At 40.1% G+C, this 18,311-nt stretch overlaps 1 protein-coding gene across 2 annotated transcripts in view; it reads right to left on the bottom strand.

Annotated features, from left to right (window-relative positions):
* Positions 1 to 17,913, bottom strand: part of Itprid2 (ITPR interacting domain containing 2) — a 38,102-nt gene extending 20,189 nt beyond the window's left edge. Inside the window, exons 1-9 of one of the 2 annotated variants that reach the window (XM_036183921.1) lie at positions 17,421 to 17,913; positions 17,094 to 17,139; positions 13,762 to 13,811; positions 12,852 to 12,908; positions 10,832 to 10,871; positions 10,646 to 10,744; positions 9,255 to 9,463; positions 7,786 to 8,459; positions 1,734 to 1,806 (exon numbers count right to left, since the gene is read on the bottom strand). In XM_036183921.1, coding sequence (XP_036039814.1) covers positions 1,734 to 1,806; positions 7,786 to 8,459; positions 9,255 to 9,463; positions 10,646 to 10,744; positions 10,832 to 10,871; positions 12,852 to 12,908; positions 13,762 to 13,811; positions 17,094 to 17,139; positions 17,421 to 17,631 — 1,459 coding nt within the window. In that variant the 5' untranslated portion in view covers positions 17,632 to 17,913. Of the gene's footprint in view, positions 1 to 1,733; positions 1,807 to 7,785; positions 8,460 to 9,254; positions 9,464 to 10,645; positions 10,745 to 10,831; positions 10,872 to 12,851; positions 12,909 to 13,761; positions 13,812 to 14,691; positions 14,724 to 17,093; positions 17,140 to 17,420 lie in introns of those variants that run through there. The other variant, XM_036183922.1, reaches the window with a different exon arrangement.
* Positions 17,914 to 18,311: the final 398 nt, after the last annotated feature.

Below are 18,311 nucleotides of genomic sequence, written 5' to 3'. Positions count from 1 at the left end.
CACAACACCTTCATCTGGCCTCCTTGGGCACATCATACAAGCAAAATACATAAAGTAAAACAAGGAAATCTTATAAAATGAAACCACAATTCTTTACTAGAGAAATTTAGGTTTAAGAAAGATTAATCCTCAGTTCTGAAGACAGTGAATGGTACCTAAATTTAAAAGTTAGAAGAAACATTTAATTAGTATCTGATTAGTATCAAAGAAACTGAATAAAATCAGACTCTTCTAGATTTTTAAGAAAAATATGTTGTATCTTCTAGGGTGTTGGCCTTCTAGGGTGTGAAGCTACCCAATAAACACTGGGCTGGGACACGAGCTAAGCCACTGAACCTTTCTAAGGCACAGGAGACAGGGGAGTTCAACCTGCAAAGTTCTCCTAGTGAAGCTGTGCATTGTTTCCATTAAACCATTGAAATGAGTGTCCTGCTGATGATTCTCATTCTGAAATTATGATCAGTCAATGACATACCTCATTACCAGAATTCAATAGGCTACCTTCCCAAATGGATAAAATGTGGGTGTTTCCTGTCCCCTTTTCTCACGAATGGACACACAAAGCTCTTTTACTGTTACTTTATAAAAGATTTATTCACTAATATGAATAAATAGTTCTGCTTACGTTGTAACAAACAAGAGACTAAAGCCTGTGAGAAGAAGAAACTCAGACTTGGTCATAAACTGAATACATCTTACCCATCACCCACGACTTCCCTAAGACAACTTAAAGCAATTTTATTCTAGTCTATCCTCTGTTGACACATGACAAGTTGCTTTGCCCAATATGGCCCTTGCCTATCCACCTAAGGCAAAGATTTAAGCATCACTTTACACCTCAAAAACAGATATATTTATTTATGGACTCAAGAAAGAGAACAAATCCAATGAGAAAGTTCAGTTAGTGTCTGAGTGCAGCTGCAGTGAGAAAGGCTCCAGTCTTTTAATGCCATACTGCAATGAAAGAAAAGTCACGTGCAAACTGGCCCTCAAAAGGAATTTCAGAGATCAGGAGGACAAACATGTAATTTTCTATTCTAGGAACATACATATAAATTTTTGTTAAAAAACAAAAAAAGCAAGGCGGTTTGGTATGTGTAAAGTTTTAAAAATAAACAGTCCTACCTCCAGTGGTCATTTAACTTCTTCCTCTTTCTCTAAATATCAAAAGCTTTGTAAATCTAAAACCAGATGGCATTTTCTAGGTGCAAGTCAAAGTGTAAGGAATGGATCCAAAGGTTCTCTGGTCAATAATTAATGATTCAAGAGAAGAATGGCATCTATGGCCACTCACCTTTGATCTACACTTTGAATTTATTTAACTTGATTTAACTATTGCGAGTGAGTTTTTGCCAGTCATATTGCATGTTTTATACTTACAAGATATATGTGCATAAAGAAAGCACAGAACAATAAGAGTTTTCAGTCATAACAATGTAAAAGTAGTCTTACTCTATTTCAGTGCATGTGCAGACTTGAATAATATTTAGAGTACCCAGAAATGTTTAATGAGGTCATTACAGGATAAACAATCTAGTATTAGTTTATAACCATAAAAATCTCCCCTGCATAAAAACCCCACAACAATTATATGAAGAAATAGTACACATCCCACCCTATATCCTAACCTTTTCACACTTACTGCTATTGCACACACTGAGACATAAACCACTTTCCTTCATAGCCAACAACACAGAATAACTATGGGGAGCTGTGGGGAGTGGTCCACTTACCTTTTTTCGCCTTGGCAAGGCCTAGCTGGCAAGTGGCTGGCACGTGAGGTGCTTCCCCCTCTGTGCTCTGAACCTGAAAGAGAATCCTTTGTAGTTAAGAGAATCTATGGCCAAGGACTGTGTATCTCTTGATGGCAATTCATTAAACAAATCAGTCCAACTAAAGTGTACCAAACATCATATAGACATTGATCTCAAATTGTCAGCATGTCCCACAGCCATGTTTTCTGACCTACTTCCCCAAGTGACATGCAGCACTCTACCTAGGCAGCTGGGAGAGAAATAACATACAAAGTAACACACAGACAGAACTGTAAAAAAATGCTACCACACCAGGGAGTTGCCCAAATGTTAAACTTTAAACTTTAGTTTCAATCTGAGGAAAAATATTAATCTGTGTATCATAGGAAGTGATTACTGAGCCATATTTGATGCATAGATTAGCATTTTTTTCCTCAGATTGAAACAACTTTGAAGTTTAACATTTGGGCAACTTCCTGGTATGGGCCATCTTTAATCTATGGCAACTTTTCAGAAATGTTGTTATATGTGGTGTTATCTTAGTTATGTCTGTATGTAAGTGGAAAATAAGTCTTAATACAACTAAAACCTTAAAAAGTCTTACCCATAAAAATCTCTATAAAAAATTCTCTTTAATGGAGGTACCAAACCTACAAAAGTTACCTGTCTTTTTCTTACCTGCACAAATATATCATTGTGCAGGAGATTTTGATTCTAAACGCCATCATCCTGTGGAGATACTAGCTAGCTATTCTACTATAACTTGTATCATTTGGAGGAGGCATATGTTAATTTCCAACACTTTACCACATAAAAGTAGGCAAAATGACCAAACACAGGTTTTCAAACTTGAACAAATCAAAGAGCAAATAGCAAACAAGGTGTTAATTTGGATCCTTGTGTATTTCAAGCTACAAATTAATTCAAAACTAATAAATATCCTGTAGGAATGACTAGACAGCCAACACACATGCACATATAAACACAACACATACATACATACCACCTCCACAAAATTTAACGGTACTACTACCCAGTTCAGGAATTTCTGATGTAATGTGATGACTATATGCTATAGAGTCCCATGAACACAGTTATGACTTGAAGAAACTGAAAGTACTGACCATTTAACACTCTTCTGAGTACGAGACATATAAAGTAAGCTCTACTGATCCTTGCTACTATTTAAAAATTATATTATTCAAAGCAGCAGATATAAGTTCAACCGGAAAACCATTGTTTTAAGTGCTAGGGAACAGAACACATTTTCTTTTTATATTCAACAAAAGGCCTATTATTAGCTGCTACTCAGGCCCAACCTAATACAGACAGATCTCTAAAAACCAATCATTAACTAGATTGAAAGAGTTCAAAAGAAATCCAGATAACTATTTATAGTTTAGTAATCTAGCTTAGACACAACAAATTACTATTTCTCACTTTGAAATGTAAAATTAGCAAATATTCTATTTCCTTAGAGATTAAATTAATCACAAAGTAGTGTGGATTTAAAGAACATGCTACCTTCTCTGTCTGTCCTTCATGATGTTATTCTAGGGAGAAAAAGACTTTTCCTTCTATTCCAAAGCCCTTCATCCTTGCACTGACGACTGAGAGGATTCTGTTTACTTACAAAACTAACATCAGTAAGCCTATTCTCAGTCAGCAAACTTCACAGAATTAAGACAGCGAGTCACAGCTTATTTCTTAGTTTCTATTATTGGTCACAACTATGCAAAAGTCAGCTTTGAGTGGAAAATCAGGAAGACAATACAGAATGAAGATCTACATAGCAAGCTTTCCTAGAGCTGTGTGGTAAGCTGGCCGTGTGCTGCAGGTGGCTTTGATTACATTCTTAACAATATAATCAAACATAACTGAACTGAATAATAAGTAATACGTTTTCTAAACTTTAGGTAAGTTCAAAACTTTCCATAATAAAAAGAAAACAGACAAAAACCACATTAAGCCAAAATAATAAACTTGCTTGTTCCTAATGTTCTGGGAACAGCTTTCTGAATCAGTGTCTGTGTATCAATCATGACTTGATTGTACAATCGTTTCTTGATTGTAATATCTTTTAGATGCAGCTCTCATCTAGCCCTTCACTCGAACCAAAACACCACCAATCACTCGTGTCATTGTATACAAATATAAATATAAAATATGTTGAAATAAAATTTAAATTATGAATTACATTATGTGTTGTATCACAAAAAAAAGGAAAGAAAAAATAAATCAAAGAATGTTTTGCAAAGAAGTTGTATGGGGCTGTGAAAAGAACTTGAGCTCTCGTCCACTGCCCTCACTAGTCTCTGTCCACCTATCTGTTCCATGGTAAATGCATGGTACAGCCAAAAGTTCAAGCCTTACTAATGCCATTTACTGGCTTCTAAAATTATTTGTAATAATTATCTGTTTTTGCAATTACAAAATCAGGGTGAAAACTCTTCTACCACAGTCCTTAAGCCAATCAAAAGTAACTGCAAGTGAACTTTGAAATACGAAGTAGCCATGACACACCATAGAAGATTCCTCTCAGCCTCCCATCACTGACCATGTCCTGACCATGTCCTGACCATCTCCATTGGACATCATAGGAAATATGACATCCCTCAGTGAGACAGTGAAAGCCACTGCTGGGAAGTGGTACCTAAGTGTCAGGAAGATGTAAGGGAGGAAAATGATTGCAAACAACCTTCTTTGTACTAGTCTTTGATTCTGTAACTACTTGTAAGTTACCTTAAAGAAAAATGCTATTTTAAAACACAACAGAGTTTGTTCCTACTGTTACATAATTAAAAAAAAAAAAAAAAGACTTATGGTATCTCAGAGTTTAAAAAAAAAAAAAAAAGTAACAAGCCCAGTGACTATTTGGGACATTAGAGCAGATATCAATTTTTAGAATTCATATCTTATCTTAGGAAATTAGAGCTAGGATTAGGCATGGTGGGACATGCCTATAGTCTCGATATTTGGGAGGCTGAAGCAGGAGAATCAGTATGAGATCAGGGTCAACCCTGGCTGCACAGCAAGACTTGTCTCAAGAAACAAAGTTCACAGTCAAATTTGAGGGCCAAAGGAACAATGTAAGCTATTCCTCAAATACTTTACAGATCTGGATTGTTTGAATTCAGACAAAAAAATAAAATAAACTCTAAAACTTAGAAGCTAAATGCAATAAACCGTATTAGTTAAAACCAATAGTAAGTACAAAGACAGGATTAGAAACAGTTACTTTAGGAGCTCAAGAAACATTACATGTGCACCTAGGAACAATGTAACTAGTTCATTAGCACTGTGAGAGGACCACCTGGCACACAGGGATGGGCTCCCAACACTAGTATAGACATACCTTATCCACAAAACAAGATCATTCAGTAGGAACACTTGAACTGTGAATGTCTAATCAGACTTTTGATGTCTAACTCCCTGCAGTTACCATACTATATTCAAACAAGTCAACAAAAAGCAACAAACAAAAATTATCTATTTATGCCACTAAGAATTAAAATCCCCTCCCCATACCCCAACCAAAAACTGAGAAAGGGTTTAGAATTTCTGGGTACGGTGGACAGTCTGAAGTGTTTTTTCGAAGGCAAGCTGACTTTGAACTAAAGCAGTCTACAGGCTTTTCCACCTTTTTCTTTTCTCACCTAGAAGAAACAGACACGTCTCCTAGGCCTGTGTCAGTCTTGTCTGTCTGGCTCTCTTCACAGTCAAGTATCTTCCGCTTAGGTGCTGGTTCCTGTCACTTCTTACCTCCTGTCTCAGCTGACGAGGCGCCTCACCCAAAGAACCGCAACCAGCTGCTGCTGCTGAGACGGACTGCTCAGAGAAAGAGTTCTAACTTGTATCTACTTGCCTCTCACACAGGAACAAACACTATCTACAGCAACCAGACCCCAACCAAAGGCAGAAAGAACCAGTACGAGTTACTCTGGAAGGGATGTAAGTAGGCCTCAGGAGGACTGTTCTCTTTGTCTGCTAGTACGATTCATATCATGCTTACAAGGAAATGAAAATAACACATTTCCCTGCTTTATCCATTGTTCTATAAGCTTGCTCTGAAGTTCCCAAAGAAAACAGAATTCTAGGTTTTTGATGCATATTTTAAATAGATATGAAAAAGCAAAGATTTGTTATCCTTAAAGTTCCTCTGTTTACAATAGACAAAGTTGACAGAATAATTTGTTTATTTTAGAAAATATCTTACTATGTATACCAGGCTACTAGCCTAGAACTTGCTATGTAGCTTCAGCTTGTCTCAAACTCATGGTCATCCTGCTTCAGTTCTCTGGATGCTAGTATTATACACATACAAAACCATTCCTAGTGACACACACACACACACACACACACACACACACACACACAGAGCAAATATCTAATATTCTTAACAATTCATGTAATCTTAGACACAAAAAGGTGCACATTATTTTGTCATTAACTGGTTTTGCCAGCAGAGGGCGCATATGAAAACGGTCAATGACGAAACTCACCACACTGCATCTACCATTTTACAGGTGTAGGGACCTCTCATGAATGTTATCGAACCCTTTCAGAGAACTGCCCCTTACATTTTTGCTTAGAATTCATGAATTCTTGAAAATCCTAGAAATCACAAAAAAAGATCTGCCAACCTACTGCTGTCTAAACTGAGTCAACAACATGAAATTTTTCGATAGTGCACAGCTTGTAGAGGTCTGTATATTGCGGTAGGCACAGTGCAGAAGTGTGTGGGCTGTCAGATCTACTCAGCACAGAGGAGTGGGCATGGGGAAGGTTCGCATTGGACTTGCTGGTTAGGACTGATTAGACCAAAACAACACTCAGCAGAGTCAATAGGACAGCCAGAGTTTTAAAGCAACCATCATAATTCTCTTCCATACTCATTTTACTGAGGCATAAATTACTTTAGAAATTTAAAAAATAATGGAAATATAAACTACAGGAAAAGGTTTAGGGAAAAGTAGCCTACAAGAAAAATGCACACTATTCCAAAGAGCTTCTTCTAGTCCCCTTTCATTTTACTCTTTTAGTATAATTTATATTTAATAATTCCAAAAACCACCAAACAAACCAAAAAACAAAAAAAACTATAAATAGCTCAATGAACAACTGAAATTTTGAAATGAGAAAAAATCTTCACTAATGTGACCGGTACAAAACTCAGCTAAGAGAACATTATGGGCACCATTACTTATTCTGTTCTTCAATGGCAGAAAATGTGATTCCAAAGCTAGATGAGCTATTACCAAAGCAACCTTTGGTATTTTGAATAGGAAAAGTGGCATACTGGATTACGCATGGCCACAACTCATAGACCTCAGTTTCTTCCTGTGTAACATGACACAGCACTTTTCCATGCAGCATCCTCAGGCCTAGCAGCAGTCCCTCCTGCATTGCAGGTGCCTACCGCAGACCACTTAGCGGAAATCTCTGGTCTATCAGTCCCTATAGACTAGAAGGAGCTCTAGGTGAATCTCGTGAGTAGTTTTCCTTCTTGAATGCAAATTCTATGTTATCTAGCAAGAGAATTACTCGGTAAAATAACAAGTCACCAAATGTTGACCTGGGCTTACAAAACCCCACTGGGCAGCCTTCTAGAACCCTCCCTCTCAGGCACACAACACCAGTATCTATTCACAAGCTGCCTGGACCCTCACTGGGACCCTTTAAGACTAAACATCACATCTGTTTGGTCTCTGCACGTTCACTATTATGCAATACTGATTTGGATTTGCATGTACACTCTCAAGGCTCTCTCTGACATCAAAATCGTAGGCTTGAGGTAAAAACAGTTGCAGATAAATTGCCGTCTGGGAGACAACAATCTGGCCCGAGGGGCCCCACAGCCCATAGTTCTACAACCATCTTTTGGTTTGTGAAGCACACAACAAGGAAGTCAACACAAGGACAATTTCCGTCTAGGAATCTGTTAGCAGCCTCCCTCCTCCCTCCATTTTTACACACTTCCTGGAGCTTTTCTTTCTGGCTCTTCACTTGTTAAGAGGCCTCTTTGACCTACCTCTTCCATCTCAAAGGAGTCTTTCTGCTGCGTCATTATATTCCTTATGAACGGGATTGCCAGTGGTGCACAGGGCTCTCTGTCACCTGTGGACGCAGGGGCATTTCTCAGCTCGCAGTGCCTAGACATGGTGACATCACAACCCAAGTCAGATTCTGGAACAGCAGGCTTCTGGAGCAGTTGATTCTCCAGACTCTGAGCTTCTTTGCTTTGTTCGCTTTCCTTCTTGTGGCTAATGCTACTATCTGCTTCCTCAGAGAGTCTGTCAGCATCAACACTGTCTGTGACGGTCGAGGAACTCCCTGAGACTTCTTCTGTAACTGTAGCCAGTGTAGAAGAGGACTCCTTCTTCTTCATAACTTTCTGCAGCTTGGGGTCACTCTTGCTGCCACTGTCCTCAGCCAGTGAGATGCTTAGACTCTTTGCTCTCTCACTAGGGGGGCTCCCTTCTCTCTCTGTCTTATCAACACACAAATTTAGTTTGGAGAGTGTTTTCATCAGACGGTTTGCAGTGTTGCTTCGAGTTAGAGGAGGAGGGGAATCCGTTGCCTCCTTGGTGGAGGTCACTGAAGACATACTTCCAATTCTCTGCAGGGGTGTCCCAGAGACTTGGGAATATAAAGAAGAGAACGCATTGGCCACAGTAGTAAGCACCTCAATTTGACGGAACCGGCCTACAAACAAAAAAGAGAAAGCAATTATATGCTTCTGGTACATGTATGTATCTATAGTAAACAAATTCTATGCTTATATTATAGGTACATACAGTAAACATATGCTGTTTAGAATTCTAGTAATTAAATTTAGATCCTAAATATTATGAAATCATTTTCTTCTAAGTGAACATTTAAATCTCTACATTCATAGAATAGGAAAGAAGATTTTTATTGTGAACATTAGAATTTATACTCTAAAAAAATTAGAAATAAGCACAAAAAAATGATGATAGTACTGAACCTGAGAGAACTAGCTATTGATCCCTAGTTATGATTTATTGTTCGGTCATGAGCTCCATTAAGACTCTTCCAAATGCCATCCTAAGAAAACACAGCAGCATATATTTTACACTGATCTATGCACAACCTTGGAGGAATCCTGTTTTTAAACACTATTTAACAGAGAAAAAAAAGCAGAGATGGGTGAAAAGAACCCACCTGGCCAAGGTAGTTTAGATTTATAGAAAAGCACCTGAAATAGACTGATTTTTTTATTTAAAATGAACAAACCCCTCCCCCTACTTCTTTTTTCTTGAACAAATGCAATTTAGAGATAAAGGGTTCTGCAGATAAATGATGATGAGTTAATGGGGAAGGAGGGATGGAATAACCTCTATAAATAGGATAATTAATTCAGAATGAGTAAAAGAGCTATTCTATTATGAACCTTATTTTTAAATGCCAGGTGCTAAACCAGCCCACCTGGCCTGGAGCTGAATCTTTACGACAATGCACTAACGTCAGAAGCCTTACTTGTCAAAGCATAATTTGGGTTCTCAACTTCCATGCGTTGCATTTGTGCGCTCAAAAATACTTTAATGTCTATGCCTCTGGCAAAGGACGATGAGTTAAAAAACCTGGAAGGAATTTTAGAAGCAATATCTGGTTCATCTCGTCCAAATCCAAGATTATACAGAATTTCTTCAGGATCTTCTTCATAAAGCTCCAGCAGTTCTGAAACACTACAACGAATGAAGAGGAACAGAGAGCTGTAACATGAACTTGTAGTCCACAGTGCATTGTCAAAAACCTCACAGTTCCAGCTGCATTCCCTCAGTTTCTGCTCTTTACACCAATATTTGTTCCAATATCTTCCAATACTGTGCACTCCCTTAGAAAGGACAGATAGGCACATGTTCTCGGGGTGCTAGCGCTGGAAAGACAGAAACTAAATCCCGACACCTAACCCCTAAGAAACAAAATAGACCTCTAAGGGATGCCTCACCTTGTTTTCTTGGTCATTTTTAAGGGATTCTTCAGTAAAGCAATCCAGTTAAAACAGACCAAGCATGGTAAGGAAAGAATGGACTGAAGGGAAGATGGAAAGGAAAAACATCTCAGGAAATTAGTACAGCTTCGGTACTGAGGAGCCAGCTGGGAAACATAAGCTTGGCAGACGTTTTTTGTCTTAGAAGAGGTGACTATCGTAGAAGAAGCAATGAAGGAGACAAAGGGGTCAGAAAGCAGGGGAGGAGCCTCCTGCTCTTCTCTTCCCATATCCACTCAGGAAGGAGGAAGAATAAGGTGAGGAGGATATAGGTTACATAAAGGGAAACTCGTGCTCTCGATCTGCTGGGTATTCAACATTACCATACCCTCTCACTCCAGTGATAATCCACACTTCCTGGGGCCCGATAAGGGACCAAGAGCATTAGGGAGGGAACTGGTAAAGAGGACGGTTATACCTGCTTCAAAGAAATGTGCCTAGGTCATGATACAATAATTTGTACTGCAATTTAAAAACTGGTTCCACAGGCACACATAGTTGATTTAACACACATTTTCAAGATTGGCTTAACACGCTGAAAACAAATTTAGCTTTAAATATCAAGCTTCTAATTAGGGAGGTTTATGCTGATTTCTATGTCAGAGTTACTCAAGGCTCTCACAGAGCAGGGAGTTTTGCTTCTTTCCAAATAGAAGTTACCCCAATATGGAGTTTCTCTTTCCAGATGCTCACATAACTTTAATCACTCATTACTCGATTCCAGCACTGTTGTGAACATAGCTACTGCTTTTTATTTGCTTAGTTACAGGTGCTAATGAAACACTTTAGGTTCCCTTTGATTCATACACTTCAGCATCAAATCACAGAGTGGAAGGTCCCCTTAACACCATATAATCGCAGTCTCACTAGAACTCACCTTGACACTGTACCACTGCTTTTCCCAGACCCAGTAGAATTCATACTTCTCCCTTTCTGATGAAACTGTAGTCTTCTCTCTTTGGCCAAGATATTGTTGCTATAAATATAAGAAGATACTTTAAAACTTGATTTTCTATAACCCTTTTTCTCTTTTGGAAAGAAGCAGAACCAAACAGGTACATACCAGTTTTCAGCTTGAGCATCAGGTTCATGGAGGTGATTGGCTACAAATACAAAATGAATAAACGGAGGGCACAGTTGTTAGAAGGACAATGGCACAATTATGGAGAAGATAGGTTATCTATATTGTCACAGTTGACTTGTTAAATGTCCACTATTGAAATTGCTGTACAGAGAAGCAAGAACTGGACCAGCAGCTTTTGGGGGTTGCTTGTACTTTCTGGCAATGCATAACTACTCCTATTTGAGTGTTTAAAAATAAAAAGATTTGCCGGGCGGTAGTGGCGAATGCCTGTAATCTCAGCACTCGGGAGGCAGAGGCAGGTGGATCTCTGTGAGTTTGAGGCCAGCCTGGTCTACAGAGCTAGTCCAGGACAGGCTTCAAAGCTACAGAGAAACCCTGTCTCGGAAAATAAATAAATAAATAAAAAGATTAAAAAATAATCGATTACATTTCTGGACCAGGCTGAAGAGTAATAAGGAAGACAAACAGAATATGCTGGTATATGTAGTACTATCAAATTTCAAAGTTGATAACCAAGAACATCTTAAAAGCACATGTGACTGGGCACCCTTAAGTAGAACCATAATATGCACATATTTCTTATGTGTTTTTAAAGTTAGTGCCAGCCTTCAGGACAACATGAAAAGCTCTACATCTTTCGCTGTAACGTCTCCTTTAAAAGAAAAAAAAAATCCTCTCAACTTTATCCTAGATTAACAAGGTCAAAGCAAATCGAAGCCAATGTTTAGAATTTTATCATACTTATAGAAAAATAAAACAAGTGAGTTTAATAACAAAAATATCCACTTCAGCAGTTAACTTTTTCATTTCTGATGTACATAATGGTGAGAATTTTTTTTTTTTTTGCTTCTTTGTACATCCTACCAATAATATTGTTTGATATCATGACCCAGGCAAATATGAAAGGCATCAAAAGCTGCTTTCAGAGATGTGGACAAGCATCTTAAGGTGCTGATGGGATTTTTAAGAGCACTAACTTGAAAGAGGAAGTTAAAGTTTCCATTTGTTCTTGAAAAATACATTGACAGAGATAATGAAAATATTCATTTGTATTCTAAACTTTCTGAACTTTCTAATGCTACAATGTTCTAAATAAGTAACTTAGTTTACAAATGGAGTTAAAGAACCAAAGTATCAAGGAGACTAAATTCAGTGGATAAATTCACTCTTCATAAGCTTCTACTTTTTTAGCATTTAAACAAAAATCTTTAGTTCTTTGTAAGAGTTACCAGTAACCTATTCTAACTAATGAAATAAAATAAAATCAATTTGGATTTGAGCATGGTGGCTCACACTTGCAAATCCCAGAACCAAGAAGGCAAGAGCCAAACAACCGTGAATTTGAGGTCAGCCTGAGGCTACATGGGGAATTCAAGGCCACTGTGCCTACACAGTGCAAGATCTGTCTCAAAACAAAGTCAAAGCCCTACTTTCATAATAACAACAAAATCATTTTAAAATGTGAAACTTAGCTTTATATACTGGAAAGCTTTATTGGAAACCAACAAAGAATTTAACAACATGCTTTTGCAGTACTGAAGCACCATGAAATAGTCACCAGCATAATGATCTAACTTCTAACTCTATTTGGTCTTTGTGTTTTATCTTTAACTGTCAGGAAGAAGAGGGAAAATATAAGGAGAAAGACAAACCACAGCTGTAAGTGTGACATGAGTCCACTTCCCCAAACTAAAACTAAGCTTCAACTTAGTTTTCTCCTGCATAAATATTTAAGCTCCTGTCCCTCTTGGGGACAGTTTTTCTCTCATTTATGCCACCATAGTTTTGTCACCAACAGTTCCTCCAAGCAGTTAAGTCAAGCGAGATGTAGCTATGGTATTTCAGAGGTGTCCAGGAAAGAATCCTACAAGTTAGAACAGTGAAAGTGACCCATTGTCAAGACCTTTAAGTGATCGGAGAGCTCTGAATCTGATAGCCTTTACTACATTTCTTAAGATAAACAAAACTACAGAAAGACACAGTTCCTCAACAAACAGACCTTCAGCTCCCAGCGACAAGTCATCTTCGAAGCTTCCTCCATTTCTCACAAGCACACCTAGAGCAAAGTGTGAAAATTAAGAAACCATACTGTCATGCTCTGCTCTTCCCCATTCTCCATTATCGTACAAAGTCGTTAATTAAACAAGTCAACCAAGACCAAGCAAAGTATTTCACAAACGGTAGGAAAATATCTCAAACCTGAATATACTCAAAAGCTACTAAGATTGTCATTTCAAGAAGAAGCAAACAAGTCTTTTCTCTGTTGTATAGAAATGATGTCTGTGGCCAGTAAAACTTCCATAATTCAGGGTCTATATACTCTATATTTCTTATACCTCTGAAGAGATTTGATTAGACAAAATACTTTTTACCAAAGAGTTCCATAGACAGCCAGGTTCTGAAGCAATCATTCCCTTTACATCTTCAAGTTACATCAGGGTCTTAAGCTTTATTTTCCCAACACTGCAAATGCTTTTTATTCACCCTGTCATTACCTGTGCATTCTTGTTGCACTTTGAACTTGAGAATTTTGTCTTGCACAGGTGTTAAAATTTCAGGTGTGGCAAGTTCAGTTAGTGTAAGCACAGAAATGTTATACTAAAGTTAGCCTTGTTCACTCATTATGAATTTTCTTTTTATTTACATATCATAGTCTATATTTAATCAGCCATTATAATATCTAACTGGGCAATAAGAATATAAATATGACATTGTGGAAAGCTTTGGGAAACAAAGTTACTGAAAGTTACAATTCTTTTATGGCTCGTGACAACATTTTCCCTCTGGGCTTCTAGCTCAGAATGGTGTATTTTATAAACACGAGTCTCACTTGTGTAATTCAAGCATACAGTTTTACCTAAAAGACTAAGGAAGATTCTCGGTTTTGAAAAAAGAGAACTTTCTCTTACCCTTCAGTGCTCCGCTGCTCTGCTCATCCAGTGAGGCTCCCAAAGGGGTGCTGCAATCACAGAAACAGAAGCCTCAGTCTTCTGGAAACCCATTTGGAGAACTGTCACTGCATGGCTTCACTTCAGAGTTACAGGGAAGCAAGCATCTCAATCAACTCAGTGCTCCTCCCCAAACACCAGGCATGTGAGTGCCTTACATAAGTAAGGTCCTTCTAAGCAAATGCGTGTTGTCAAGTCAGGTCACCAGCAATGACTTAATCACAGGTCTGCTCGGCAGTAATTAAAAGCAGGAATGGCAATCGCACATGATATAAAGTGTAATTTTCTTTGCAAAAACAGAGAGGGGTGGAAATATAATGACAAAAGGCTAAGGAACTGTTTCACTCAATCCCTTCTGCCAAAACAAACCAAAACCAAACAACCAAACAATCCAGAAAACAAAAACAACAGGATTAGAAGGAAACAAAATTTCAGTGGTAAGCAACTTAATTTAATAAAACAGTTACAGGAGTTGGGGAATAAGCTCAAGGGTTCCTTAATTCTTTCTTACCTGTCGATGGAGCTGGCAGTCCAGACTACTACCTAAGCAGCTGCTCTTTACCTCAACAAAAGCCTTTCTCATAAACACAGAGAAGCCTAAGAGTTACTTTCTGCTTTTAAACTTAAAAAAAGAAAAGTGACACATTTTCATCACTTAGCTTTGGAAAGTCCTCACCTCAGCCTGGGAGTCCGAGTGAAGGATCAGCCAATGCTGATTCTCCCCCCTCTTTGTAGTTCAAACACAAACATCTCAAAATTGGTTTTCAATTAAGAGACACCTTTACTTTTCTCAAAACAACTTAGTTTTGTGGCTTGAGTCACATAAACATTCTTTTATTCTGAAGGTTCTACTCTGTGATACAAACTTTAGTTTTCAGTAACAGTTCCTACCTGTTAACAGTCTTTATCAGAAGTGGGATCCATCCTGGAAGCTATCTGTTTTAAAGAAATGCTACTAAATGCCAATTAAAAGTGCAAGCAAATACATAAGCAAGGTAGTTCTTTGAAAATTAGTGTTTTTGAGAAGTAGAAGAATCATGAGCAAGTACCATATGGGAATTGATAAAACCTTTAATTCTAGGGTTTAGCATACATTTCAATGAAGCTCTAATTTATATCATTAAGAAACTGTTGTTGTTGTTGTTGTTGTTTTTCCTGATGGCTCTTTTCTTAGTTGGGCCCAAACACTGTATCTCTGTGTCCACAGCTGCCTGTGCTGTTCTGCACAGAAAACGGCAAATGGGGCAGAATGGATCTGGCCCCCTTCTTCAAAAGCACATTCTCTACTCCTCACCACTCTCCTCCAAACCCCCACAGAATTCTTACTGCTTCCTAGACATAGCTTCAGTCAATTTGGTTGGTGAAAAACAAAATAGTTATCAGAATGAATAAAGACTCCATCAGAGAAGGGAAAGTATGACATCTTCACTCAGGATATGAATAGCAATGGGAAAACAGAGCACTGCAGAATTTATCAAGGAAGGAAAATACTGCCCTTCAAATCACTTGCAAATAATATATGAAATACATCAACACTCAACTCTGAGGACCGCACACTGCTTTTAAAAATTACAGTTGCAAATATCGTAGCAGTCAAATCTACAACACACTAGCCCACATTAAAAGATTCCGTGTTCCAACTTTCCCAGGCACAAATGAATACTGCTTGTGTACTGAATAGGGGTGACTATCAGAACAACAAAGAAGTCTATGAGAGGAGAGAGAGAAGGCTCCAGAATCTGTGCACATTAAGTTTAGCAATGACACTTCTGGAATTTTCTGGACTGAACTTGTGCCCTGGTCAATGTCAGCATTCTCCTACTTGCATTTACCTGAAAGATGTATTTATTTCCTGTCTACTTTATATGATTTCTTCTACAATCCCAATTCCTACACATCATCTTTAAAATGTGATCTTTCTCTTCTTCTTAGATTAAAAAAAAAAAAAAATCATTAGACCTGTTTTAAGGGTAAGCCTTTAAATTTTATTCAGGAATGGGTTTTAAATCCGAACCAAGATGTAAACTTTAAAGACCTGAACAAAAGCAAGGATAGACTACCCTCTTCACTCCTCAATAAAGAAACTTCAAAGATACTGCTTTGTAAGTTCTCTCATGACGCATTTTGAAGAGGTACATTTAAAATTTCAATCTTTCAATTTCACACCATTCTGATGCCAAACCCCTGGCACGCTACTGTGCTTTGTAAAGGTCATATTCTTGTAATTCAGAACTCAAAGGGGTAAACTAAGCGGTTGTTAACCTAAAGATGTCTTGAGGCAATATATTTGCCTCTGTGAATCTTTAAAATGAACGTCTATACATTCCATAATATTTTGGAGACACCACTAAAAAAAGTTAAAAAAAAAAAATCTGCAGTCAACAATCAGTATGGCTCCAATTACTCAAGTCACTAAAACAGAGACAGCCAATATTCTAACTGTCTTTAGGGGACAAACATTACTACCATATATAAGAATCACTTTCCAAAATAAAAAACAACGGAATAATCCCTAGGGCAAACATAACTTGAAAAAGCAATAATATGCCCAGTAACTAATGCCAACAAAAGTTTAAAAGCTATACAGCCTCACACAGATTTTTCAAAGAGCAAATAAACTGGAAAAAGATAAATGTAAAACACACTTCACTATAGTCAGATTTACTTTGCAATACAACCCACCCTCTGTATTTTATCAAACAGTTTTGTGCCGGTTGCCAAAGCATGTAACACAGACTCATGCAGTCTGAATGCCTTCAAAGCCCCATTTCCTTCTTCGAATTCCAATGCCATCTGACAAACCCGTGTTCAAGGAGTTAAACTCCAAGGACCATGTTGGCTAGTTTTAATAGCTCCCCAGAGAGACTCAAGGCACACAACCCAAATTAAAGCCCGGTTAGTGTAGTTAAGTAAATTAAATTCGTCTAAAACACGTTTGAAAGGAAAATGATTCCGTGCCAGATATGCAGATGCCAAAATAAAAAAAATAAATAAATAAAACATCTACGAAACATCAGAATTCTTTCAAGAAATGCCACGACCAGCCAAAGTAGCATCACCATGACTTCTGATCTGATGCTGACATCACACTCGGGCTGCTAAACTTTACAGTTCTAACTGTAAAGTTAACTCAGTCACAAATAATCAGAGGCCACAACACTTCCAGTTCTAATCGCTTCAAGAAGGAAGCTATCAGCCGGCTCACTTTCCGGTTCCTAGCTTACAGCCGCCACGGGACCCAGAGACACGGCCGATTCCCTCGCTTCTCCCCGGTCAAGGCGAGCAGGACTCACCGGCAGTCTTTGAGCCATATTGCGATCTTCTCGTTGGGCACGTTTCCTGCGGAGCAGAGCGAAAGGACAGCCCGTTAGGGACCCCCAAAAGTACTCAGAGGCTGTGCCATCCTGACACTTCCTTGCAGGAGAATCCGCTGGGGGCAACCGGCAGCCTCGGGGAGCCTTCCGGGCGCCAGACCCAGGGGAGACAGCCGGCAGCCAGGTGCACATGCTGGCGCTAGAGCGCCGATCACGCGCGCGTTTAAAGGTCGGGGGGCGTCCGGTCCCCGCGCCCGGTGGCACGGAGCGCGCCACCTCCCCGCCCGCACGTCCCGGCGCACCGACCTCGCCCCGCAGCCGCCGGCAGCTTCGCTCCGGGGAGGTCCTCCTCGTCGTCCTCGTCCTCGTCCTGCGTCGTAGCCTCTGTGGACAGATCCTCCGTCTCCGACGCCTGCCAGGAGCTGCGGCACTTGGCCCAGGCCTTCCTCCTGCGACTCGCCACTTGCCACTCCAGTTCCTCCTCCGCCTCTGCCGACGCCGTCAGGGGTCGGTTCATGGCCGCACCGGGGGCTCCCCGGGCCCAGCCCGAGCCTGCGCGGGACACGGCGGCGGCTGCGGGGACCCCCGCCGCTGCTGTCAGCGCCCAGCCGGGCAGGGGGCCCGGGGGGGGGGGGGAGCGGGAGCGGGCGCCGCAGGAGGAGGGGACGGGGAGGGAGGGAGGGAAGGAAGGGAGGGAGGGGCGGAGGGCCGGCGCTTCACGTGAACCCGGCCTGGCGGGGCGCAGGAGCGCGAGTGGCTCCGGCAAGCGCGGTTGGCGCCGAGCGCCAGGCCGGCCCGACCCCGCCCACTCCAAGACCCCGCCCTGCCCCCTTCCGAGCCACGCCCCCCGCCAGACCCAGTCCAGCCCCTCGTAGCTGTGCGCCCCGCCCACGAAGGAGGGCACGCCCCCTTCCGGTGGCTGTCTTGCTGTGAGCAGAAGTAGGCGAGTCCGGGCGGGGCTTGGCCCCACAGGCCCGGAGCCGAACCGCCCGGTTCGCGGTTGGCTCAGCAAAGAGCCAGATTTGTTTGTTTGTTTGCGTATAGCTTTTCCTTCTCTCAACTCCTCGCTCATCCAGAAATAGAGGTGAAGTGCCCAGGCCAAGTCTCATAAAACGCCCCCGCGCGTGTGAACAAGTGACTGGGCTCCTGAGACCTAGTCTTTGAGGCGTTGCTTCAGTGTGGGATGCCTGAGGGGTT

The sequence above is a fragment of the Onychomys torridus genome, chromosome 4, assembly GCF_903995425.1.
Source record: "Onychomys torridus chromosome 4, mOncTor1.1, whole genome shotgun sequence".
In the NCBI taxonomy this organism is placed as follows: domain Eukaryota; kingdom Metazoa; phylum Chordata; class Mammalia; order Rodentia; family Cricetidae; genus Onychomys; species Onychomys torridus.
The sequence above is the reverse complement of the archived record's forward strand: the minus strand, read 5'-3'. Positions and strand labels throughout refer to the sequence as shown.